At 39.8% G+C, this 27,973-nt stretch overlaps 1 protein-coding gene across 1 annotated transcript; it reads left to right on the top strand.

The window, feature by feature from the left end:
• Nucleotides 1–75: 75 nt before the first annotated feature.
• pals1a (protein associated with LIN7 1, MAGUK p55 family member a) lies at nucleotides 76–27,973 on the top strand. The gene is made up of 17 exons (XM_084568438.1): nucleotides 76–439; nucleotides 10,927–11,228; nucleotides 14,665–14,842; nucleotides 15,348–15,448; nucleotides 17,175–17,282; nucleotides 18,033–18,110; nucleotides 18,299–18,439; nucleotides 19,230–19,391; nucleotides 19,808–19,885; nucleotides 20,051–20,234; nucleotides 20,449–20,520; nucleotides 21,730–21,801; nucleotides 21,929–22,096; nucleotides 22,201–22,290; nucleotides 25,810–25,922; nucleotides 26,066–26,176; nucleotides 26,280–27,973. The coding sequence occupies exons 2-17, from the start codon at nucleotides 11,049–11,051 to the stop codon at nucleotides 26,454–26,456; spliced, it is 2,013 nt and encodes a 670-aa protein (XP_084424564.1). The 5' UTR covers nucleotides 76–439; nucleotides 10,927–11,048; the 3' UTR covers nucleotides 26,457–27,973.

The raw sequence follows: 27,973 nt of genomic DNA, 5'->3' as shown, positions 1-27,973 counted from the left end.
CCGTTTCATGGTTTGTTTTATTCTTTCTTCTCACAGTTGTTGAAATTGTTGACTTTTTACTAACAAATCCATCACTACATGTATAATAGTTTAACTTCCCGTGTTCACGCGAGGCATTGCATGTAGCAACGTTTTTGATTGGCTTCGACGAGATTCCTTTCATCGATGTATCCAATCGGCGTCCTTGTTTTATCTAGCTGGTGGCATGTTGTCTCCTCCCCCTGTCTGGCGTTGGAAATGACAGTCTGAGAGCAGGAGGAGGAGGGAGATGTCTCGGCCGTTGTGTCCGATAAACGAGCAACAAGTCTCTTAGAGTTAAACTGCGTATTAAAATAATAAAACCCGAATTACGGCGATTGGATTAAAGCGGACACTTAATTGCGAGTTCCTAGTCGGATTTAGCAGTTAAAGGGAGTACGTGGACGGCCCAGTAACAGAGGTGAGTATTCCAGTGTTTTCGCTCTGGTCTGAAGTGGCTTTGTTATCAACAGGTGCCGCAGGAAGGAGCAAGCTAGCAGTTAGCGGCTAACACTAGCCTGATAATAGTATGTACAACGAACCCGTTTGTTAAATAAAGTACGTTTCTACAACGGTGGTTCGTCACTAACCTGACATAAAATGTTCTTATCGAAGGAAGGCGCAGTATTTCTGCTGAAAACCGAAAACATTAGCCACTGTATTGCTCAGCTACTAATGGGTTACTTTGATAGTAGTTGACTAAAAGTGTAATTTATCTTAGCTAGCGTAGAGTTAGCTAGCTGTCACTCCACCCTTCAACGTTCAGTGTGGACTAAAAAAATAGATAAATGACATGTTGACGTCGTGTAATTACCGTGATAGATTTTTGTTTGGTTTCAGTTTTCAACCGTTGCGTTGGCTAATATTACAGTATTTTTAATTATACCGATGCGCAAAGTAATTATACACCTACAAGAGGTGTATTGCTTATTACGGGTTTGCCAATTTCAAGTTACTGGCTTGTATAAAGTTGTTGCCAGCACTCCATTTAAATCATAAAATTAACTGGGTTTCTGGTGACTGGTTAACACAACAAACATACACTTAATTTATAAATGTGAACCGGAATGACTGACCTCTTGGGAGTTTATATCACCTGCTGCTTATCAGTGTTGTAAAAGAGCAAACATGTAAGAGACATATTTTTTGAATGGTGTAAGCTTTTGTACCAATACTATTGAAGAGTGTGTTAATGGCTAGAGGTTGCTGTGTGACATATTTTCTTTTTAACATTTTACTGTGTTCAGTTTAAATAAAAAAAAAAAAAGATCAGATTAGTTACGATTGTAAATGTAAGTCAGTGTATTATCACAGAGCTGTGGGCTGTCTTCTTTTACAATACTCCACAATTGAAGGGGAAAAGCTTGTGATGTTTTTCTCTTATGCAATCATACTGGCTAGTATGCAGACCCAGAAATGTAAAAGGTATGTAGAGGAGGAGAAATGCAAATATTTTACCTAATACTGTCAATCACAGGGTGTGTGTTCTTGAACAGTAGTGTCACTGAAATCACCTAAAGTCAGTGAATGCCTCCTGAGGCTGTTGTTGTTAATTTGATGATAACACTGTGCTGCGTTGGCAGTTTCCTTGGGATATTCATGTCGTGGTTCAGCTCCACATGTAGCCATATTGTCTGCTTTGTTTGGAGCTAGCTTACACTAGAATTTAACCGTATCTCGGCATCACTGACTAGAATACCTGGCCTATGTTGTTATCTGAAGGTACGAAGAGGAACATAGGACTGAAACTGCCATATTGTATATTGATGTTGGTATGAAATACCGGGTTCAAGTATGAGAGTGTGCATGTTGCTTCTCTTTGCCGAAACATAAAGATTGTATGTACGCAGATCTGTTAGGTTTGGTTTTGAGCCTGACCTAACAAATAATATTCAAATATTGAAGTATATATATCGTTCCTATTTAATAATCCCAATTTCTTTTAAAAGCAGTTATCAAACCTTATTTGTGAGATGATATAAAATATATATCACAAACTGAAGGTGTCTTCCTAGGCCTAGCCACTGAACTGCAGGTGCATGTAGTTGACTTTGATTGTCCAAAACTCTGAACCGACCTTTAGATGGGCTCTACTGGTCACGTCGCTATGGTGACAGGGTCCAAGCTGACTTTCCGTGCACGCAGAGCGAGCTGGTGAAGCAGAGAGGTGAGGACAGGCACATTGGGCCATAGGCCAGTAAAATACAGAAGTCCTCTGTTCTCTGGAATTCTCTCTTGCTCACTCTCTCGCTTTCACTCTGGTTCTCTGACCTGATTGGTACACAAAGTTAGCCGGCTGCCAAATCAAAATGTGTCCCCAAATCAGTGTTAGACTTCCACTGGGGCTGATACTGTCACCTGATCAGTGTCATCCACCTAGATATGATTTAGGCTATCAGTTAGTGAGACCTGCCTCAGGCAGCTAAAACAGTGTTGGGTGGAGTTGGGTACTCATGTCATCTTAATATAACTGCTGCTTAAAGTATAATATAGTATAGTATTGAAGGCTATTTTATATTTTTCCCAAAACATACACATAATGAATTTTATTTTGTAATTACTGATAAATGGTCATACAGCAAAATTAGAACAGTTCCACGCCCTTATATTAATGAAGAATGGGGTGGACAAATATTTTACTTTTATCTGTTATTAATAATTCCACAAATATGCTTCCATAGCTATTTATTGCAACGTTACTTCATTGTTAAAAACTATGTCAAAGCTTTTTGGTTATTGTAATCTGTCACTGCTCTTGATCTGTGAAAAAAATGAGAGCGAGAATTAGGGACACCATAACTAACATCAAACATCTTAAATCTATGTCCGTATTTACTTTCCTTTCGTTTTCACTTTTTTTCCACTATGTCTGGTACAGGGTGGTACAGTCTTTTTTTAAGAATGCTAGTGTGTGTGTGCTCGTGTGTGTTTGTGTGTGTGTGTGTGTGTGTGTGTGTGTGTGTTTTAGTGTGAACTTGTGTGAAATGCAAGATAACAGTCGGCTCTGCTTCTGCTCCTGATGACATTCACTGTGCACACACACATACACACACAAAAAGACAGAAACATTGCTTTACTCATTCTTTGTGTCACCTAATATCATCTGGTTTTCAGTAGATGTTCAATAGTAGTTCATTTTTGTCATTTGACATGCAGTGTGCATTACGCATTATTAATTGCTTCATTGATCTGTACTCTGACTGTTGGATGATTGGTTGAATTTCTGCCATGTCCAAAATCTTGAATGCATTTTGAATTATTATAGAATTATTATTATTATCCTCTTGGCTGAAGTCAAGAGGTCAGTTTTATAATTGTTTTAATATTTTTTGAGTGGTGTTTTTCATGTTGAGGCGACACTACTTTTGAGTGCACAGCACTTATTGTGAAAAATAACATTGAACTTTGGTGCAAAATGGATTTTTGATTTTTTTTTTGATGTTTTCCATTCACTGTAGTGCTGAGTTGTGTTGCTTTCCTATTTTCGTCAATAATGAAGTAATATTTTTTATGATTGCAATTATCGAAGGACAGTACTGAAAGAGAAGTCCTGCTGATTTATGTTGATAAAGAGGAGATTTAAAATCTGTTAATCCATCAATTCTAATATCTTATCTTACTCTTCTAGAGGGCTAGAAGGTTCAGCAGATCTGTAAACACCTCACATTCCCTGATAATATGAGCCAAACCTCAGTACTGGGCGATGTCTAGACTGAATTTTACCAGCAATTGCTAGAATGAGTGAGTATGCAGAACTGTCTGAGTCTAGCGTAAGGTAGCATATACATTTTGGTCATGCTGAAAACTGTGTAGATTAACAGAATTCTGTTTGATTTTAAAGATGGAACCTAAACTACTTGTGGAATTAGTACTTGTTGTGACTGCACTTTGCCGGAACTGTAGATAGACACACTGTGTTTCATTTAACTTCAGAAGAAGAAAATCTTCTGCAGTAAACAAAAAGCCCTCAGTTGACATGTTAGTTCTGCATTATCTTATTATGCTTTGTCTTTTCTCGCTTACTTGATGTTCTCATTATAATATCTTTATTTTGTGTGTATTGTGTTTTTATATTAAGTTGAAATATAAAAATTGATGTTGCTTGTATATCTATGTGACCTTGCTCTGTTTGGATATCTGAGGCCTCAACCTCGGCCATACAGATTTTGGGTGCAGCAGTTAATAAATATGCAGTTTGTATCATCTTACACGGGAGGTTGAAAGTACATAAATTCTCACATGTTGTTTCCACTCGATGTTTTCATATTGAACTTAAACTCATTTAATATTTTATAGAATAAAGATGCTGTAGACCTCTACAATTGGCATTTCATCCATTCTGTTAGTACTTGCATGTAGTTGAGTGTGTATCAGATCAAACACACTCGCACAAGGTATGCAATTTGATGGCAAAAGAAAAGTGACATCCAAGGCTACCAAAAGACATCCAAGGCTTCCATTTGTTTGACTAATTTGACTTAGTTAAATAATTTCAATGAGTATAGTGGGGCATTGTGAAAAAGAGTCCTTCCTTTAAATAGGTAAATCATTGCAAGTTAGCACATTTTTTAAATGTAATTATAAGTCAATAGCAACAGTATAGAAATTATTCTTTTAGAGTAACATTCAGATACAGTATGTGCTTGACCTTTACCACCAAATTCTCACTTGGCAAGGACAAAACCAGGTGCTGCAGAGTGAAGCCAATGCAAAAGGAATGCAGGATTTATACTTAGTAGGCAGGAAATACTGTCTAGCTGGTAAACAGACTGATGGCTCAAGGAGATGAACTCTAGCTTTAAGGAGTAAAAAGTGAATCACTTGAGATTTTGCACTGCTTTCCAAACCATCAGTAGGAAACTCCTTTTGTTTTACGTAGCCTTGCCTCTGACTTTTTCTTCAGCAAGACACACAAGCATACACACATTCATGTACGCACACCAGGGGGTGAGCTGTGGTGGCAGATGGAGGTGTGTGTGATGGAGAGGGTCTTCAGTTTTAGTGTAGCTTATCAACCCTACTTCAAGTAGATAAGCAGATAAAGGCTTGTTTGAGTAAGTTACTCGTTTGCGGTCAGTGGGAAGCAGCTGCAGGTCTTCATCTGCAATAATACAGGCTTTTCTGGCCGGACTGGGTTTCAAAACCAAACACTGCCAGATCCTTTTCCTCACAACTACAGTACATTCAGCCAGAAACACTGATCTTCAAAGACAGCTTTCAGTAAGAATTTATGGATCACTGCTCAAAGTAGGTCATGAATTTATGTCCGTTGGTGCTCCTCATCATTAGAACGTTAGGACCAAACATTAGAACCAATTCAACCAGTTTGGCGCAGGCTTGTAGTGGCGTCATTAACATGTACAGACAGAACAACTTTCAACCGTTCTCAGTGTTTAATATCATTCTGGCTCACCTGTTAAGTGTTAGTTAATGATAGAACTGCTTCGAATTCATTTTAAAGGCCAACTTTCTGAATGTGTGCAAAATGCATTTTTGGCATTGTTTTATTTGGATAGTGTGTTTTGAAGCACTTAGATACACAGTTGAAATGGAGATGACAGGTTGATGCTTATAAATGACTAATTTGTGTAAAGCAGTATGACATGCAGCCAATTAAATGCCTTGTTTTCATAGCTGTTCTGCTTTGATGTGATTTTCTTTTGTTCAAAGCAAACACACAGTGGATAGCAGAGACAGGCCGCTGGCTTTATATACCCGAGCCATGTCATTGTTATTTTAACGTACATCATCTTGTGTTCATTCTGGTCCTGAGCAGTTTACTTAGGTGACAGGCAATGTCAACAATATATCTGGGATAAACCCTGTAAATCTCTTATTACAGTTGTAGCGTTAAGATGCACCTTTATCTTATCAAACAGATTATGGTGATACAAAAATAGTTTTTCAACATCTGTACAACAGGCTTACACAATGTAATGGGTAGATTAAATGTCAGCCTATAAAAGAAAACTTATCGGCAGTCCCATTCAGGGAATGTAGGAGTTCCTAGGAAAAAGTTCATTAAACTAATCATTGTTTTAATGCTCTGCACACACACAGGTATTTACATTCAATTGTCTGATTTAAGTTTTTATGGCATCACCAAGCTCCCATATAGAAATCCTTTCAAAGCACACAAATTCTACATATAGTCTTTCATTTTAACATCCTACACAATAGTATAGACATTATTTATAGAATAAAACTGGGACACTGAAGCTGCTTTATGTTTAGTGACAAGCATATATTAAGTTGGTGTTATAAAAATCTAGTATGTTTGTGCCCACCTGGTAGGAGTAATACAAAAAAGCAGTAACAGGTGCAACATACTGGTAGGAGACTAAGGGTAATCTCCATTTAATAGTAACAGATGAGGTCTGTTCTTCTTTTAGCTGTTATTGCCAGTGCTTTAATTGAACCTTAGTAATGGGTACATTTGATTTAGCATCTGATTGAAATATCTCTAGTACCTGTTGAGTTTATTTTTCACAGCTCAAGTTAAATTCAGATTATTGATTTTACTAGTTCCTTCCTGTCAGCAGGTGTTCAGAGTAGGTGTTTTGCTCCTTCAGTGTTGTCAGTGGTTGTATCATTCCTGGTTTATTTTATTTTTTGCTTGTCTCTTTTTCGCATTAAATTGCCTCTAGGGAGTGTGTGAGATGAAAAATGTAATGTCGGAGAAGAAGTTCTTCTACGCACTGTATATGCGCACCTAGCTTGTGGCCTCTTTTGTCATTTATTTTTGCAAATATGATCAAATAGCTGAAATCAGGGAAACTGTCAGGTGTGATACAGTGTTTCAGTTGAATTCAAATGCGAGAGTGCATTGTTGTGATCGTGATTATTTTTTTATATGTGTGTTCTGGTCATTTGAGTATGATTAAACACGTCGCCTTTAATACGGCTATAAAAAAACCCTGGATCTTACCATCCAGTTTGGTCTTGCTGGAGGTTGCATAGCTCTCGTGAAGGGCAGTCTAAATATTCCTCCACTTTCTTCCACTCAGTGATGTCTGGGCATCAGGCCCTCACTACACCAGACTGCTGAATCTTTATCACTGTTTGATGGCTTCAGTGGTTGTCCAACAGAGATCTTATCAGAAGATCATGTTGCCTCTATCCCCCGTCTGCTCAGTCTAGAGTTTACGTTTAGATTCTTGCTTGGTCATGGTACTTTTCATCAAGGTGAAAAACATTTTCATTTTGACAGCAGTCCCATTTCACTGCATATCATCACTGGGCAGTGTTTATGAAATTGACACATGATTTATCTACAGCAGCGCACTAGCATCTCTGTGTTGATAACATTTATACAATTATTATCAATGAAGTATCTAAAGTTAATCTGTACAGAGTAACAAAATAAAGCAAAAAAAAAATAAATGAGAGAGAAGCCAATAGGGTACTGTGCACTAGTCTTTGATGGGGCAGTAGGGTGGGGGTGTCACAATGCTGGGCTTAACATCATGATGACTGTCAGGCATTGACCTGGCATTGTTCAGTGGCCCAACCCTAGTCTAGACAATTATACAGGATTTGCCCTGGCACTAATACTCTATGGTCAAATATGAGCTAAATACAGTTTGTCAGCAGTGAAATAAAAAAGTGTCATTTCATAAATTTTACAGGGCAGTATAAATATAATTTGTGCCAGCCTAAAGTGCCCTGGTTTAGGTCAGACATAGTCAATTTGGGTGGTATCATTGTGTTCAGGAATACCATAGAATTTAGAAACCCCAAAAGTATAATTATTGTACAGCGCACACACACCACAAGACATGATAAAGGCAACTGGTGCAACAGTAAGGCAGTTGAGCTGAGAACTCTGGCAAGTGATACAGGATTATGCTCTATGGTGGCCCCAAACACTTCTGCATCTGTGCTTGAATGGAATGAATAGACATCACAGCAGGGAGCACAGTCACCCTGCAATGCTTCCATCTAAAGGAACAAAATAAAATAGCTGTCCTCAGCTACCTGGATAAATTTTACTAGATGCACTATTTATGTGCTACTCCACAAGATCAGTGGGTCTAGCAGCGATGTGGCAACAAGACACCATGGAACGTCAATGAAATGCAACGCGATGTAGTGATGATAGGCCAAAAAATGCTTGCCCATGCACAGCGGGTGTGTACCAAGTTGAACTAATCTCAGTTTTGAACCAGAACCTGTATTGTCCACCAGTGAACAACTGCCAGCTACAAAGAATTTGGCAATGTGCAATGAGCAAATCACTTTATGTGGACGTGGTTTTGCTCTAAGGATGGTTTATACTTATAGGCTACACATCCATTAGGCTAAAGTATTATTTAAAGTACTATGGAACTATATGTATGTGTGTGTGTGTGTGTGTGTGTGTGTGTGTGTATATATATATATATATACACACACACACACACACGTATAAAAGATACACCGATTATTAGATTCTTCGCGATGCGACACATGGCGATTCTATAACGATTCATAAATGTTCAAAAACAATCCACGAGCAGCGGTTATGAGCCGGTTAAGTTTCGTTTCTCTGCGTATTGTGCGTAAGTGAATGAGTGGCTGAGTGCCTTTGTTTGCGCTGCTTGCTAGTGGTCAAGTACATTTTGTTTCTCTGCCGAGCGAGATGTAAGATGTTTGAATGGTGCAGTTTATTGATTATATATCAACCAAATGTGGTAGGACCCAACTGAGCCGGTAAAATAGACGTCTAGATTCATGAGTCGTCTTTAATGGCCGGTTATATGAGCCGGATCCGAATCTTTTTTCCACCGCTAATAATAACTAAATGACAGGAACACAAGTCGCGCATGCTGCCCGGACACCTTAATAAGCTAATTGGGTTTTTTGTAATAGACCTGCTAGTACAGAAATCTGTGAAAACCAAAACCTTTTATTTCTAAAGGCACTTTGTTATTTGTTTTCCTGAAAATGTGGAATTCATTACACCAAAGTTAATTTTTTTGTTCTGTTAATAGAAAATCCTATTTTTTAAATTTTTTTGATGCAGCAAATATTTTGCACTTAAGGAAGGTAACTGGCTATCTTTATTTGTTGTGAATAAGAGCAGCTGTTTGTTGTATAGACTGCTGCTAAAGGCACACTATCTTACTCTTGGTTCCAAGGTGGAAAATATGTTGGATCATTTGGTGAATATGTTGGATCATTTGGTGGTTTGACCTAAATAAAAGATAATTTTAGATAAATTTGTTTGGTTACTTTAATTAATGGATACTGACAAATACCTTGTTTAAAAGTATGAAGTAGCCACAGTATTGAGTGAGAAAAATAAAAATTCTGAATGGGGAAAAAAAGATGCATCGAAAATCGTGATAATCGTGATAATCGTTGAATAATCTAATCGTAGCACCCTGATTCGTAATCGAATCGTGAGGTGCCTTAGATGGCACACCCCTGATATATATATACACACACACACTAACTCCTATACTCACATACACACACTCCCTTCCCCCATCAGTGGAATTTTGTTCCCAGGGCTCTATGGCATTCCTCACTGCTGCATCATGGGACCTTTTTGTGTGTGTGTGTGTGTGTGTGTGTGTGTGTGTGTGTGTGTGTGTGTGTGTGTGTGCGCGCGCGCACATGTCTGCTTGTAAGAGATAGCATATCAAACACATAGTTGTATTGTGGCACTGAAAGATAAGGCATCCATCCATCTCTTACCTTGTTTATTCTCTCTCTCTCACTCTCTTTCTCTTGCTCTCTCATGCTCTCTCTCTTTCTCTTTCTCTCTTTATGTCCCACCATTGTACAGACTACTAATGTGGGACATAATTGGCAGCATAACTGACTGGTGGACTAGTATTGCAGTACAACATGAGATATAACATGATCATGTTCTATTGCACGCTCCTCTCTCTCTCTTTAGTAGTTCAGAGACAACAACATCATAACAGCCCCCCACTTGCCATAAATAACCATGACAACGGCTTTGTCAGCAGATGTGTGGTGCCCAGCACTATGTTTGGAGATGGTTTCAAGCAATAATGCATGGATGAGAAAATAGAGCGAGGGGCAGCAAGGTAAAGAACGGAGAAAGAGAGAGTCATTAATCCAGTTGTTCGTCTAATATACAACTGGAAACTGGCAACGACTAGGCAGCTACTTAGACTATCAGCTCTCTGACTGGAGGGGGTTTTGAAAACCTTCAAGTGGCCTTCAAGTTAAATTTACCAGACAGGCTTTGGAGTTTGACCCATACTAGGAACCAAAGTCAGGATACGGTATCTTTGTGCTTCAGTTTTGTTTTTTCAAACTCATGCAAGTACAGTACAAACAAAATATATAAATATGGGTATTACAAAGACATATTTGTTACATTGCAGTGTACAGTTTATAATTGTAGTTAATAGAACTGAACATTCTCAAGTTATTTGCTGCGATTGCAGGAACATAATGACATCACAAAATATGGCTGAGGCAAGAAACACAAGCAGACTGCGAAGGTTTAACCAAACCTCTTTTTTTGACGAGAAAATAAAAATGAAGGCTAAAATTATCTCCACAAGAAATTGTCCACAGGAACCATTCTTCACATTTAATACACGTGGTGCTGAAGTGATCTACTTTTACTTATCATAGTTGTGTACGCACAATGCAGTCGCTCGGTTATATCTCAAAATAAAGTGTGTGTGGCTTGTGCTTCTTTCTGCAGTTGGTCCTTGTTGAAGAGATTTCACCGTATTTCCATATGTCAGGAATTAATTCGGAGATTTTGTAGTAAACTATAATTCTGAGTGCAGACAGCCGGCCTCAAGTTAGTGTAGTTAGTTAGTGAAATAAATACCAACAGATATTTCAGCATACACATAAAACCCTGGTTTGTGAATGTACTTCAGTATTTTTCTAATTGGTAAAGACCCCTCTCTTTATTATTTATTTTTACTACAGGTGATGGTAACATGGCTGCCCTGTTTACTGAGTTACCCTCCTAAACTTCCCAATTACAACGAGATAATAAACCCACACATCTGAGGAGACGACTCAAACTTGGCCCACCACGTGTGTGAGTGATGACAACCTCCCATTTGAATGGCCATGTTGCTGGCGAGGGAGGTGGAGGAGGAGGAGATGAAGAGCTAAGGGGAGGACAACAGCACCGGGAAATGGCTGTTGACTGTCCGGGAGATCTAGGGAGTCGAACGTTGCCCCTCCGGCGATCCGCACAGCTGGAGAGGATACGACAACACCAGGTATGTACACACACCTTTATTACTTGATTGCTGCTCAGCTAATTTTACATAGTGATAGCCCTGCAACAAAAAGCAACCAAGGATGATCAAATTGCTTTTTTTAGTCAGTGCAGAAACACGATGAAAAGAGACAAACATTATGTAAATAGAGCAGTATGTTATGTCAAAGTCACTAACTGGTATTAGACAGACGTAGTCTTACTTGACTTTACCTGATTTTTCCTCAGGAGTGGCGACATGTGACTGAGTACATTTAAAAGCTTTATGCTTGCTTCACTCCTTCTATTTCTTATTCCTTTTTCACTTCTCCTGTACTGAACTGTATGTTTTTGCAAGAAATATTGTACTTTTTGATGGAGTATAGTTTATAACTCCCATAAACTGCTCAAAAGAGGATATTATTAAAATCAACCCCTCAGTCACAGTTTTGTGATGTTTACAGAGTGCCCATCTGTAAACATGACAAAGAGAAGGAGAAATAAGAAATGAGGGATGTCACCGTCAAGCCCCTGATACAATCCTGGAGTCCCAATTCGATCTTAAATGTACAGAATTTCCCCCCCTGGAAATAAATAAATGGATTAAATAAATAATTAAAAAGAACGGCTGAAGTCTAGGCAGTCATCAAATTAAGAGAAATTTCTCTCCTCATCCTAGTAAAATCATCCCTATGGCAGGTGGTACAGCTAAAAGTTGGTTTTACCGTTGAGTGCATGTCACAAGAAATATCTGTCTTTACAGTATACACATGCAACCCTCAAACAATCTTTCTTCTCTTGGACATTGACAGTGATCATAAAATAAGTAAATGAACCCTTAGTACTTTGCTAGCCTCAGCCAAACATCCCTGCATCAAAACATTTTAAAAACACTCCTCTTAGAGTGACTAGAAATGTTTGAAAGTAGTGCTTTTGTGTTTAGAGTCTTTGTCTGGCTGCATCATGAAACTTCTGCATCATGAAACTACTTCCAGATACAGCTGGTGGATAACTGCAGTACTAACATCATCCTAGAACAGGGCTGCTCAATTAATTGGGAATTGGGGCCAGCTCATGAAACTGAGGCAAACTAAGGGGCCAGGGAATAAAAGTAATTACGGTGACAAATAAAGAAATTACATCAACATACTGAAGGAGTCAATATATTCTGTTTTGTAAATGCAGAACAACATATGCACAAATGGTTGCCAACTCCTTAAAAAACAAATAAGGGACACCTCATTGGCAGGGCCAGCAGACCCGATTACCTTCACCCTTCCCGGCGTGGTGAATTTTTTTAGCCCTTTTATGTGTGTGTGAAACTATTTTTAACTGTTTGACTCAGACCTGAATTGAATTGGATGCAAACAAACCTGTCCTGCTTAATTTAAAACTGTATAAATTAATATAAAACTATAGAAAGCAGAACATTCCTCTTGTAATAGTGCAATAAGAAAAGTGCAAACAGAAAGTGTGAGGAAAAGTTGTTTGATTTTTTTTCTTCCGGTATCTTCTTTGGAAGTGACAATACCTCGACTAATGAGATGAGAGGGATTCCCGGTGTCAGCTCATTGGTCACAGAGCAGGAGACGGCCTGGGAATAAGGGCCCGTCCACACGGAAACGCAAAAACGCCGAAACGCATAAATTTTTCATCGTTTTGGCCTTTCGTCCACACGTATCCTGTAAACGCATTGCCCTAAAACGCACTTTTCTGAAAACGGGTCCCAGGGTGGAGAAATTCGAAAACGCAGCTCTTGCGTTTTCATGTGGACGGCGAATACGGGGAAAACGATGACGTCATCGCCACACTCCCGAGCAGCCTTCCACCTCCCGCGAGACGTCTCGTAACAACATCAACAACAATGGCGGACTACAAGCTAGTTTTCCTGCTGGAGAAGATATTGAGCCTATTAGGGTTACTAGGGCAAAATATCACGCTCCTGTGCCACCACGCTGAGCAAAAAAGGCGATTTGTAAACGCCTCTTCCTCTCCGTTTTTGGTGAATTTCTGAAACTGAAACAGCGCCACCTATAGGCCTGGAATATGAAGTAGCGTTTTTGGTCGTGCTGAAACGGATCTGTGTGGACGCGGATATTTCTTGAAACGATGATCGAAAACGGAGAGGGAAAAGATCGTTTTCGTACGTGTGGACGTGGCCTAAGTTTACCGTAAATTTCCATGTAAAGCGCCCTGTTATTCATTCATTCCATTGACAATTTACACACTATTTTTGATTCTCACGGTAATACGGGACAAAGTGCGTTTCAGCTCAATATGGGACGCATACTTTTGTTTCTAAATACAGGACGATTCTGTTTTTCAAGGGACGGTTGGCAACCCTATATGCACATAAATCCACATATGGACAACTACTGAACTCACTTTTGTCCATTTTGAATATAAATCAGACACCTTAACAATCAGCCTAGGTCAACTACTCGTACAGCCACCCATAATGATGCGACATCTCTGCTCATAACAGGATGTAAGCCCCGTTATCTTCTGCCTCCGAGCGGTAGAGCCTGGTGGGAAAGTTGCATTAAAGTTACATGCGTTGTGTTGAAATGCCTTCTCAATTTATGCTCTTTACACACAGCAAGGCACTCGTTGCAGATTAAGGACACAGGATTTGCATAAACAGCAATAAACGTGTATTTCTCTGTCCATTCATTGTTAAACAGCCTGTTCTCTGAGTCAACTTTTCTTTTTTTGAAAGTAGAGAGAGACATTTTGTCTTGTTAGCCAACCTTCGTGCTTGAAAGAAAGAAGTCAGAGTGGTCAGAGCGTTGCACAAGAGCGCAACGGCCACTTTGATTGGTCATGTGTGGTCCCTCAAAATGTAAGTCCGACTTTTTCGTGTGCATACCACCTCCTACTGCACGAGGGAATGTACAATTAGCCATAGTCATGCGCTGTATTAGACTGTCCATATGTAATAACTACACTACACTGGAAGGGCAGGTACAAAGTTCCTCAGGGGCCGGACCCAGCCCGGGGGCCGCCAATTGAATAGCCCGGTCCTAGAAGACACCTTGATAAATCTGGAAATTCATTTTTCTCTTGATGGTGGTGAGCTGTCCAGGGCCAGAAGCAGTTTCAAATCTTGATAGGTGATAAAGTTGCATATGTTCTGCTTTACCAAAACTTGATTTTATACCTTTTGTGAAATTCTCACTATATTTATATGTATTCACACGGCAAACAAACCGCTCTTAGGAGCAATTGCAATCAAGCTAAAACCACACTCTCTAACCAGGCTAAGCTCGATTCACATATTCCAGAACAGAGTACGATTGCAGTGTTCTTCACACTTAAGATTAACCGAAAGAAGATGTGTTTTGTCATGTTGCCCATAAAAACTTGAAAACAGGGAAATCTTTTACCAAATCTAATGTTGGTAACTAAAATAATTGGTATTCCTATGTGTGATGCATTTATTTTTTTATTTTTATCAGGAGGACCTTCGGCGTCGTAGAGAGGAGGAGGGCCGGCAGCTAGATCTGAATGCCTCACTCAGACTCAGGAAGCTCTCCCAGAATCCCCACATCGGGATTGACAACCCCACATTCCTGCAAGATACATACATACCACAGCAGCCAGCGTTTGGCAGCCAACACACACAAGCACTGCTGGGTAAAACTCATGCACAATACAGCTGGTCATTTCTGTGAATATTTGACAGGGATACTAAAGATCAAAGATGTTGAAAGTAAGGGAATGTAGATAAATTTCAAAAAGGAGGGATGGAAAAGAGGAAGAAAAAAGGTGTAGAGTGTGAGAGAAAGTTGGTAGGAAGAGGAATGTAAGGAAGACATGTCTCTTGTCAGGAAGGGAATTCCTCAGGGAGGGAGAGAAAGCACATGAGAGGCACTTGAGGGTGACTTAATTAAAACTTTGTTTGCGGGGTGGCAATGTTTACACACACACACCCACGTATAATCTCACAAAAGGGACACACACTGTAGAACTTAAGTGCTGGGTAGGAAATGAGAAGCAGTCTCTCACGAACACATTAATCTGGAGCCACAACAAGAAAGCTGTCTCCTGTAATTATCCTCCGATCGTTTTGGTTTGTAAATGTCAACATTTGTAAGTCTGTTACGACTTATTAATGTGAGTAAATGTGTGTTTCTTGCAGAGTTGGAGGAGTTGTTGCTGTCACTAAAGCAGGTCCGGGGCTTCCTGTCTGATCAGCAGAGTCAGAATGACATAGAACTGGTTCTGGCACTACTAAACAAGGTAATATAAAAGGAATTAAATGAAAAGAGCCTTGGGTCAGTGTGTAAATGTTGTATTTTTCAAGTCTCTCAGAGGTAGAAGAGATTTTCAAAAACAGAGAAAGAAGTTCTCACAACTTTTTAGCAACTCTGACACTTTTTTTTTTTTACCTAGCTTGGCTTTTTTCCCAAAGCAATGGGAAGTCATGTGACAATCTCTGCATTGGCCAGTCAGATACATGCAAGTGCATCTTCCTTTTTATCTTCCACCTGTGTCTGAAGCAGGGTTTCTGCGGAGTCTTAAAAAGTCTAAAATTTGGTAATCCCAATTTAAAGCCTTAAAAAGTCTTAAATACGAGCATATTTTGCATTGTAGGTCTTCAATTACATTTAGTCAAGTCTTAAATCCTTAAGTCCATTTACTGCTTCATTCACTTTTTGTTCAATGCGTTGGTGGCATTTCCAGTTAGTTCCGTGTGTTCCGTCTAGTTCTTTATGAAATATAACAGTAACAGCAGTACGCAGAAATAAAACTACATATGAGACCTGGAAGTGGAATCCAGAGTTCAGTCCGGTTTGGAGTGTGTTGCTGCACCAGGCATTGTACGCGCGGAGGCTAAGCGAAAGATTCTTTCGTCATGTAACGTTTGTTAGTCTTATAGATTTTGGCCACCTTTTGGATTCGAGTCTTCTTCTGTCACATGAACCTCGTTGTCAACTTGGGAAATGGGCAAATGTAAGTTTAATGATTGCTGGCTTGAACGAAATGATTTCGTTGATTGGCTGAAACGTGTGCAATCCTTATGGAGCGTACTGTACATTGTGCAAGAGGACACTCAAACTCCTCAAACAGCTTGGGTGTGAAGGCACTGGAATCTCACTTAAAAGCAGAGAAACACCAAACTGCTCTTGAAAGTCTCCAACAATCTCATGCAATCACCCAGTTTTGTTCCCCGTGCCAGGTCCAAGTACAGCCAGAGATGGTGTTACAGCCAGCTCTGTGCGAACTGTGCAAAACACAGACTCTACCGATTCTGCTGCCTCAACGTCATCAAGTGACATGCGGGAAATCTTTGGATCAGCTGCAACTCTGAAAGCTGTAGTCTTGTGGATTTTAAGCACCATAACAAAGCATCACTTGTATAAAAGTAATGACAGTATTGGGGAACTTTTTCAGGCTATGTTTCCCAATTCAACCCTCATTCAACCCTTTCCTAACGTCTCTCTCTCGCAGTCTCTTTCTCCCTTCCTCCCTCCCTCACTGTCTCTCTCTCCCCCCTCCATTTTTGTAGATTTGTTAATGATTTGTTAATGCAATGCTTTACAGATGCAATGCTTTACAGTACGGAAAGTTCCACTAAATTGTTGTAGGCTGTGGACCAGAAGAGGGTCACAGTGCATACCCTGTGAAGGAATATGCCTACATTAATGCAGCCACTTGTGTAATTTCAACAATGGAATGGTGTACAGGAGTGCACTGGCCACCACAGACTCATCGAACATCCTCAACATTGTCCGGCAGATGTTGAAGGGCCTCAGTTTCCTCAGAAAGTAGAGTTGACTCTGGCCCGTCCTGTTGAGTGCCTCAGTGTTCTTTGACCCGTCCAGTTTATTGTCAATGTGTACTCCCAGATACTTGCAATGAGTACTTATGGGAAGGGATGAGATGTGTATAGTAAATGTGAGGACTTGTTGCATGGAACCTGACAGGACACATTGTTGTCTTTGTTTCTTATTTTCTTCTGCAGTCTGATTTCCAGTCAGCACTGAAGATCCATAATGCCGTGGCCACCAGCATGCACCGACCCTCTCCTCCATACCCACACACAGACCAGGCACTTCCGCTGGCCATGGAGGTAACACGTGTATATCCAGATTTATTTTATTTCATATTAACGTTTACAATTTGTTTTGGCCATAGACAATGTAACCATGTGAAGTTAAGCTTTTCTCTAAGTTAGTAGTGAATGACACCAGGTTTATCATAATCACTACAAGTGAAGCTAACATCCATGACACTGGTATGACCAGTGCTGCAATTATTTTCTGCCACAGTGCTGAGTTGGCTAGCTGTCAGAGCTATTCATGGCTCATTTCAGTGGAGTCTCATTAAAAGCCGCTCATTATTTCTGCTCCATGTTGGCATCTCCACCCCCTGCCCTGCATTTGGCTCCAAAAAAGAAAAGCTTTGTTTCACACTGTACTCCTAGAAGCATGTTCCTTTGTCATTGTTAACGAAGTGGAAAAATAAATGGGAAAAAAAATGAAAACAGCTACAAAGGGTAGGATTATTTTTAAGTACTCAAAACATCTTTGTTAAAGTCCAGCTCACAACTTCTCTTCTTCTGTGTTTAGATTATATTAGGCCGGGTATAGATTATAACAACTTAAAATCTTTACTCTCTTTTAATTAAGGACAAGTTTAAGTTTCATTTTCTTTTCTCTTATCACACACATTTGAGTCTGACTATGTTAGAATATAGCCACGCCTATAAGCCTTATCTCTTAATACAGTATACTCTTCCATATTCAACTTCAACCATATTGAGAATTGATTTTGAGGTGGCCCAGATTGTTCTGATGCCTTGTTTTGTTGATGGTTTCAGGTCAGAAATATTATACAGTCAAGTCAGAATAAAGAAGGACTTGAACTCCACAGCCTGCTGTCAAACACTCACTTCCAGGTAGAGACACACACACACGGTGGGGTTTCCATCAATTCAAGGGACATTACTTTTATTTCGTTGACTTACCTTAGCAGTGATATTAACAATGACCCTAACTACAATTGCTACTAACCTGCTGTATTAGCAACTAAAGAAATCCGTAATCCCTCAGTGATATATCTGAGCTGTGTTTGTGTGTTTTGCAGTCCTTGCTCCTGGCCCATGACAGTGTAGCAGAGAGAGAAATGCAGCCTGAGCCGCTGCCTGCCCAAGGAGAAACAATAACTCAGTGGGGAGGCGAGACTGTCAAAATAGTTCGCATTGAGAAGGCCCAAGACATACCACTGGTAAGTCAAACATAACACACATGCCCATACTGTCTTTTGGTCATTCAAAATTATATAGAGAGCGGTTCCCCCCAATTATCTTCTCCACTTTTATTCTACTAGCTTTCAGTTCTGTTTGATTTGGTGACATCTGTAGTTACTGGTGGTAGCAGTAAATGTGGTTTAATACTATAGCTCACATAATGCTGGGACCAGCAAAATTAAACATTGTTGTTAATGATGATGAATAATGAAGTCAGGTAATAACTGGCCTTTTTTGATCATTCTGTGACCAACCACAGTCTGATTTTATGCTGTCAACTTGTGTTTTGCTGTTAAATTATTTCAGTGGAAACAGACTTTATGTATCAGAGACGACCCAACATCATCTTCATTCCTTCCTCCACCAGCCTACTATATCAAGACTGTAATTGGGTCAAGGTTTATTGGTTTATATTTTGTCTTCCCTCTCAATAACATGTTCCACCAAGAACCACTTTCCAATAGGCCCATATCAGACACCAAGGAGCTCCAAGGTCCTGCAATATTCTTGACTAGACACTCTCTAAACATCACTCCAGACAGCAAAAAAACGATTAATATATTTGGGATTGGTTTTTTAGTGATTTCTATGACATGGGAAAGTTGTTTTTTTGTCTGGAATTTTGCTGCAAGTAAGCCTTGACTCAGATAGAGAAAACAGCTAAAATATGTGTTGGCCTTTGTACATTAAACAAATGCACTGCAATTGAGTTAGGCAGTGTTCTGTCTTTGTCCATTATTTTAATGTACTTCTGTTTGTGTGCTTTAGGGAGCAACTGTTCGTAATGAAATGGACAGTGTTGTGATCAGTCGCATTGTTCGTGGTGGGGCAGCTGAGCGCAGTGGACTTTTATCTGAAGGCGATGAAATATTGGAGATTAATGGCATAGAGATCAGAGGGAAAGATGTCAACCAAGTCTTTGATATTCTTGTAAGTATATACACTATTTTACTCACTTCCTTGATGTATCTGCAGAAGTAATATAGACAAGCTGATTAGCAGTAGTTTAGAAATCCATATTTTCTCAGTCCTACTCATTTATTTCTTCGGTATCATTTATATTAGTCCAAACATGTACCATGCATTACATGTAAACTGGTGGGATCACAGTACGGGGGCCACACCCACTGTAAAACTTTGCCTTCATTTTAATCTCAACTACACACTTGTCGTGAAAATCTTTCCACAGACAGATAGGCACATACAAAATCATCTCAAAAGAGTAATATATCATACCACTCACGTTTTTGCATGTGGTAACTGTAGACAATTATAGTAAAATTAATGCATAATATGGGCCTCTCTTTTCCTCTTATATTATGTGCTTTTGTGTGTAACACAAACAGGCGGACATGCACGGCCTCCTGACCTTTGTGTTAATTCCCAGCACTCAGAGCAGACCCCCTCCTGTCAAAGAGACCGTGGTAAGTTCTCAACATGTGAAGATATCAGATAAACTAATGTCGATGGCTTAGTCTGGAGGAAAGAAACTTGACTCTCTCACCTTCTCCTGACCATTGAATAAGGTTGTTGTAGAGTTCGTAGCAATCAACTCAACATTCAAATGTCTCTCATCTTCCTCTCTTCAGGTCCATGTGAAGGCACATTTTGACTATGACCCTTCAGATGACCCCTATGTGCCATGCAGAGAGCTGGGCTTATCGTTCCAAAAAGGAGATATTCTCCACATTATCAGCCAGTCAGACCCCAACTGGTGGCAGGCTTACAGGGACGGAGATGAGGATAATCAGCCACTAGCTGGCCTCGTACCAGGTACTGCAGTCTGTGACTGGGATCAGTCTTTTTTTAATAATATGTCTTTATGTAGCATGTGAAGAATTTGTAATCTGCAGGCACATGCACTGGTTGGTTGGTGGTTGGCTGTCACGCACCACAGTTTAAAAATGTGTTCCATTCTGCAGTGCAGAGTAATATGATGATAAGACTGCTGTTTGTCTTTTCTCATATTCTCCCATTTTTTCCTCAGGGAAGAGTTTCCAGCAACAGAGAGAAGCCATGAAACAGACCATAGAAGAAGACAAGGAGCCAGAGAAGTCTGGTCAGTTCTACCCCTATCTATATAATCTAATTATCTCATCATTTTATCAAAGTATATAACCAACATTGTTTATAGTAACTCAGTGTGACCAACAATAATTTACTTTACCACAAAATAACAGAAGCAAAAGGAGTAGCATCAAGGAGTGTCATTGCTATGGGGTGGGGGCGCCTGGTCTGGTCTAGGTGGTGGTACATGTCTAAGTAACATCCACATGAATGCCAGGTCCAAAAGTTTCCCAGCAGTACAAGATGGTCCATGTTATTTACTTCTCCTGTCAGTGTTGTGGCAGATTGGTGTATAATTTCTATAAAGCCTTCACTGTCGATCCATATCCCCACTTTTGTCAGTTGTGTTCTTTCCTCGTGATGCTCTCTATTTTCTTAAGTGCACCAGTCCCTACTGCAGTAAAGCAATGCCACAACATGATACTGCCATTCCTGTGCTCCACAGTTGGGAAGGCTCGCAAACCTCCCTCTTTTATCTCCACACATAAGGGTCAATATGGTCAAACAGTCAAATTTTTCTCTCATCCAAAAAGTAAGATCTTCGTCTCCATGTAGGGCGGCAAACCCTACTCTGATGTTAGGGTAGTTTTGAAGCAGTGGTTTCTTCCTTACTGAGCAGATCAGATTATGTCAATGTACAGTTAGAGATTGAAGTTTGAACTTAAGCCAGTTAGGATGTCTGTTTCATACATGAGTATGAGTAAGTTTTCCAACAATTGTTTACAGATTATTTCACGTATAATTCACTATAATCACACTCTCAGTCTTTACAGGTCCTTTGCTCTTATTCTGGAAATGATTTATACTTTTTGTAACAAAGAACATTCATCTTTAAGGTGAATGTACTTTGTCTATACTTGTGTAGTGCTGTTAGATCAGAGGAACATGGCAACTTTAGCCATTTGCAAATTGCTCTCAAGGATCGATACAATTTGTGGAGTTTTTCTGAGGTTTTGGCATATTTGTTTAGATTTTTCCATGATGCCATTTTAGAGGTACTGACTTTGAAAATAGGCCTTAAAATCTATTCACAGGTACACTTCCAATTGACTCAAACAATGTCAATTAGTTCATAAGAGGCTTATAAAGTTTAAAGAAACAGTCAAATGAGTGTATGTAAACCCACTGAAATTGTGAAATAGTATACTTCTAATTTCAACTGTAAATCATGTAGCTAAAACATCTGCTCTTTTGCTTACAGGGAAGCTGTGGTGTGCAAAGAAGAACAAGAGGAAGCGAAAGAAGCTGCTTTACAATGCTCACAGGAATGATGGTATGTCCTGTTTACCTGTACGGCTCACCAAAATGTTATCCTCATTTCAGCATTATCAATTCTCTTTTGCATTTTTTATTTTTAACCAAATTACGACTTGTGTAATATATCCTCTCTGTTGTTCCAGATCTGGATAATGAGGAAATTCTCACCTATGAGGAGATGGCTCTGTACCACCAGCCGGCCAATAGAAAGCGGCCGATTGCACTGATTGGTCCAACCAGCTGTGGTCAGACAGAGCTAAAACAGAGACTGCTAAGCACCCAGTCAGAACGGTTTGCTGGAGCTGTACCTCGTAAGAATCTTTCAGACCTGCACACACGACAATCATTATGTCACATGTTTGTGCATCAAATAATCAGTGTGTTTGGATTATGTGTGTGTGTGTGTGTTTTGTAGACACTACGCGGAGCCGTCGAGAAGGGGAACTGAGCGGTCGAGACTACCACTTTGTTTCTCGTCAGACTTTTGAGGCAGAACTTGCATCTGGTAAGACTTCATGTCAAATTATGTTTCATCACCATTCAGTCAATACCAAACATGTTTCTCCTTTGTGGAGCTTTGAATGAACAGGTTTTACTCTTTTACTCTTTTCAATCAGATAGAAAAACATTGTGGTGTAATGACATATGTCATACAGTATATTTAAACTGACTTACAGGAGCATCCAGTTTGAATTTGCACAGTTTACCCCATTCTTCCTACTTAAACATAAATGCTTGATTGCTGTGAAGGTGGCCAATCTCAGTACAGATCACTTCTGAAGTTCTGTTAAAGTAGCCTTAAGGATCTTGTTCACCTCCCTGACCTTGGACTAAGCAACTCATCCAAACCGAGCAGCCAGATGTATGAAAAGTTCATGGTTCAGAAGTCTTCCATTTCACTCCTTTAGGAATGGTTTCATACCCCTGATCTATACCTCACCAGTTCTCAGAGGTCTACAGAGAGTTCACTGAGAGTTCTTGATTTTAGTCTTGACATTCTGTGTGAACTATGGGATCTTGTGTATACCTTTTAAAACTATGTCTGATGGACCCAGATCATGTTCTTTATGCATCTCAATAATGAATACATAATGATAATAGCAACAGCAAAGAGTCTGAATACCTTCGTAATTGAGAGATTTTTCTTTTTAATGTATTTATTTTTTTTAAGTCTAAATCATCTCCATAGCTCAGACATTGGGCTATTGAGTGTAAACTAATGAACTCAGGACCTGATCAACATCATGGAAACATTCATGTTGGTGTAATATCATAAGTTAATATAATAAATCACATTTACACTATATTACCAAAAGTATTCGCTCACCTGCCTTTACTCATTCTATGAACTGAAGTGCCATCCCATTCCTAACTCATAGAATTCAATATGATGTCGGTCCACCTTTTGCAGCTATTACAGCTTCAACTCTTCTGGGAAGACTGTCCACAAGGTTGAGGAGAGTGTTTATAGGAATTTTTGACCATTCTTCCAAAAGCGCATTGGTGAGGTCACACACTGATGTTGGTCGAGAAGGCCTGGCTCTCAGTCTCCGCTCTAATTCATCCCAAAGGTGTTCTATCGGGTTCAGGTCAGGACTCTGTGCAGGCCAGTCAAGTTCATCCACACCAGACTCTGTCATCCACGTCTTTATGGACCTTGCTTTGTGCACTGGTGCACAGTCATGTTGGAAGAGGAAGGGGCCCGCTCCAAACTGTTCCCACAAGGTTGGGAGCATGGAATTGTCCAAAATGTTTTGGTATCCTGAAGCATTCAATGTTCCTTTCACTGGAACTAAGGGGCCAAGCCCAGCTCCTGAAAAACAACCCCATACCATAATTCCTCCTCCACCAAATTTCACAGTTGGCACAATGCAATCTGAAATGTACCGTTCTCCTGGCAACCTCCAAACCCAGACTCGTCCATCAGATTGCCAGATGGAAAAGCGTGATTCATCACTCCAGAGAACGCGTCTCCACTGCTCTAGAGGCCAGTGGCGGCGTGCTTTACACCATTGCATCCGACGCCTTGCATTGCACTTGGTGATGTGTGGCTTGGCTGCAGCTGCTCGGCCATGGAAACCCATTCCATGAAGCTCTCTGCGTACTGTACTTGGGCTAATCTGAAGGTCACATGAAGTTTGTAGCTCTGTAGCAATTGACTGTGCAGAAAGTCGGCGACCTCTTTGCACTATGCGCTTCAGCATCCGCTGACCCCTCTCCGTCACTTTACGTGGCCTACCACTTCGTGGCTGAGTTGCTGTTTTTCCCAAACGCTTCCATTTTGTTATAATAGAGCTGACAGTTGACTGTGGAATATTTAGGAGCGAGGAAATTTCACGACTGGATTTGTTGCACAAGTGGCATCCTATGACAGTTCCACGCTGGAATTCACTGAGCTCCTGAGAGCGGCCCATTCTTTCACAAATGTCTTGTTTCACAGTCTGCATGCCTGAGTGCTTGAATTTATACACCTGGGGCCAGGCCAAGTGATTAGAACACCTGATTCTGATCATTTGAATGGGTGAGCGAATACTTTTGGTAATATAGTGTATCATTATAAAACAGCAAGAAATGTGATCCAGTTTAAGCTGGAAACTGTCACCCTAAGTAATAGTATTGCAAGCTAGCAGCATAGCAAGAGGCTAATATACGCTGCCTGGCCAAAAGAAAAGTCGCCACCTGGATTTAACTAAGCAAATAGGTACGAGCCTCGTAATTACTGCATGGGAGATTATCTTTCAGCTGGTAAGAAGTTATTTAAGCCCAACTGATGCAATGAGTAGCTTCTCATTTCTTAAACAACCATGTTGAAAGACACATCCCGTGGTCGTGGAAAAGATGTTAGTCTGTTTGAGAAGGGTCAGATCATTGGCATGAATCAAGCAAAGAAAACATCTAAGGAGATTACAGAAACTACTAAAATTGGGTTAAGAACTGTCCAACGCATTATTAAAAACTGGAAGGATAGTGGGGAACCATCGTCTTTGAGGAAGAAATGTGGTCGGAAAAAATTGATCGTGATCAGCGATCACTTAATGTTTGATGAAATCAAATCGAAGAAGTATGTGAGGCTAACCAGCTTCAATTTGCTTGGAAGCATAAAGATTGGACTCTGGAGCAATGGAAGAAGGACATGTGGTCTGATGAGTCCAGATTTACCCTGTTCCAGAGTGATGGGGGCATCAGGGTAAGAAGAGAGGCAGATGAAGTGATGCACCCATCATTCCTAGTGTCTACTGTACAAGCCTGTGGGGGCAGAGCTATGATCTGGGGTTGCTGCAGTTGCTCAGGTCTAGGTTCAGCAACATTATGTGCCCAAAGAACGAGGTCAGCTGACTACCTGAATATACTGAATGACCAGGTTATTACATCAATGGAGTTTTTCTTCCCTGATGGCACGGCCATATTCCAAGATGACAATATCAGGAGTCATCAGGCTCAAATTGTGAAAGAGTGGTTCAGGGAGCATGAGACATCATTTTCACACATGGATTGGCCACCACAGAGTCCAGACCTTAACCCCATTGAGAATATTTGGGATGTGCTGGAGAAGGCTTTATGCAGTGGTCAGACTCTCCATCATCAATACAAGATCTTGGTGAAAATTAATGCTACACTGGATGGAAATAAATATTGTGACATTAAAGAAGCTTATGTAAACAATGCCACAGAGAATGTGTGCTGTAATCAAAGCTAAAGGCGGTCAAACGAAATATTAGAGTGTGGGACCTGTTTTTTTGGTGGCGACTTCTTTTTGGCCAGGCAGTGTATTTCTACTATCCATCTTGTTTCATTATTACATGCACAATATCATTATCATCATACTCATAAATAGTTGTCGACACCATACCTTTATCCCTTTTTCCTCCTCTTTCTTTCTCTTTTTTTCTTAGCTGGTCACCTCGTGGATTTGATTATGTATCATGACTTGGTGAAAAACACTGAATGTATTGTATGATGATGTTGTATTTTGTAGTGTATTCAGTTTGCAAACTGCACCGTTTCTCTGTTGTGTTCTTCCCAGGAAAGCTGATTGAGTCAGGAGAGTTTGAGAAGAACCTGTATGGGACCAGCACAGACTCAGTGAGGCAGGTCATCAACACTGGAAAGATCTGTGTGCTTTGTCTCCACACACAGGTTGGTACACACAGACTGAGTGGGCTGGTAGAGTCATTCAAAATGGTTTCAACTACAGGACAAAGTCTGAAGTCAGGGTTGATTACATCCTAATTGGTTTTGTGCATTTGTGTGTGTGTGTGTGTGTGTGTGTGTGTGTGCAGGCTCTGAAGACACTGAGGAGTTCAGACTTAAAGCCTTACATCATCTTCATAGCTCCACCTTCCCAGGAAAGACTTCGAGCGATGTTGGCTAAAGACAACAAGAACCCCAAGGTTCTGTTTACACTGTCTATTTACACTTGACCAAACATTAATGTTGTCAGTGTTTACATCTCTAAAACATTTGCCTCACTAATACTGTGTGTGTTGTTCACAGCCTGAGGAGCTGCGGGACATCATAGAGAAGGCTCGGGAGATGGAGCAGTGCTGCGGTCACCTGTTTGATGCCGTCATCGTGAACACAGACCAGGACAAAGCCTTCAACGAGCTGCTACGACTCATCAACAAACTGGACACTGAACCTCAGTGGGTGCCCTGCTCCTGGCTTCGCTGAAAACTCTCTATCTATCTCAATCAGTCATACTCATCTTTCATAGAGGGACACATGGAGCCCGTGGAGTCTGTATCGCTACAGATTTGACAAACTGGATGGTGAAACACTTGTGTGTTTTTTACACAGTGTGCTGTGGTGAGGGTTAATATTAAGAAAAACAAATCAGAGATTTTGAGAACTTGTAATATTATGAGAATTAAGTTGAAATATTCCTATGTGAACATAATATATGAGTTTACTCTCATGATATTATGATCTAAAGTTGTCATTTTACCAGGAGAAGTCATTTGCTTTAAAACAAAAACAGGAATAATGTTATGAGATAAAATTGAAATGTTCAGGAAAATATGGAAAGTATATATTAGAATAATAGGATTTTAATAGAAAATAATATTTTATGTGTTATTTGAAAACCAAATGTAATATTACAAGTGGAAACTTTCAGAGTATAAAATCCTATCATTCTGAGGGTAAATATTCAGTTTCACTAGAAGATAAAATGAAGTTCTGGTGCTCTATGATGAGATAGGATAGACTGCACATAAGTATGTTTTAGCACCACTTGGGCATGACTTGTGTTTGGACAGCTATGTCACTTATCATTATTAGAGACTGGTTAGCAACACTGGCAGAATATTAACCTTCCATTAACTTCACAGTTATTCTGCCTGCTGTTTCTGTCTGAAGTCCACTGACTTTAATGATGCCATGACCTTTGACCTATCTTCTCTCTGACACTGGAGTCCACTCTTTAATCCTTTGTTTCATTTCAGCATTCAAAAAGTTTTAATAATATGTCTGTCAGCAGCCTAATTCTCAAAGTAGTACTTTTTTTATAAAAAAAAATATTATCTCATAATAGTATATTTTCTGGACCTTAATCATAATGTCATTGTATAATGTTAAAATTAGGACAATCTAACATTACCTGATCATTCCTCAGAAAACCATGATATTATCTCAACATACTCACCTTGATTCATTCTCATCATGACATATAGTACATTTTAGCCTTAACATAACCTTTTCTTGTATTATGAAATTATCAAATTGGATTTTAATATAGTATAAAAAGGCTGCATACAAATCTTTAGTTAAAAAAACAACAACTTTATTGTTGGCATATATCCAACTTTAGTCTCGTAACATGAACAAGTTTTCTCAAAATCTCAGACTTGAGCATTTCTTCACACTGGACCTAATAACTGTTGTAATGTGAAGAGCATAGACTCTGCTAGAACGTAATGACCTGGTGTCACTGCTAATGACAAATGGATATTTTTTTTTTGTATTGTCTGTCCTGAAAGGGAGGAAATCCAAAAACTGATCTTTGATGGTGCCTGACTGATCCACAGTTTTTTTTGTCGAGTTGTCAACATCACAGTTCCAAAAATATGGACCTGGATTAGTGAGGCGTGTTTTAGTTTTGTTCTTTCTTAGATATGCTGGGCCTCTTTATGATGCCCCCTTGAGCTGTGATCATTTCAGCCGCTATGATTAAAATGTATTTAAATCTT

The sequence above is a fragment of the Chelon labrosus genome, assembly GCF_963514085.1.
Source record: "Chelon labrosus genome assembly, chromosome: 20".
NCBI classification, from domain to species: domain Eukaryota; kingdom Metazoa; phylum Chordata; class Actinopteri; order Mugiliformes; family Mugilidae; genus Chelon; species Chelon labrosus.
This window is presented reverse-complemented; position numbering and strand designations above follow the sequence as displayed.

Coding starts and splice junctions, on each gene's coding strand:
- pals1a (XM_084568438.1), top strand. CDS start 11,049: ATGACAACCTCCCATTTGAATGGCCATGTTGCTGGCGAGGGAGGTGGA. Junction 20,521..21,729: donor CAAGGAGCCAGAGAAGTCTG/GTCAGTTCTACC, acceptor TTTTGCTTACAG/GGAAGCTGTGGTGTGCAAAG. Junction 25,923..26,065: donor TGCTTTGTCTCCACACACAG/GTTGGTACACAC, acceptor GTGTGTGTGCAG/GCTCTGAAGACACTGAGGAG.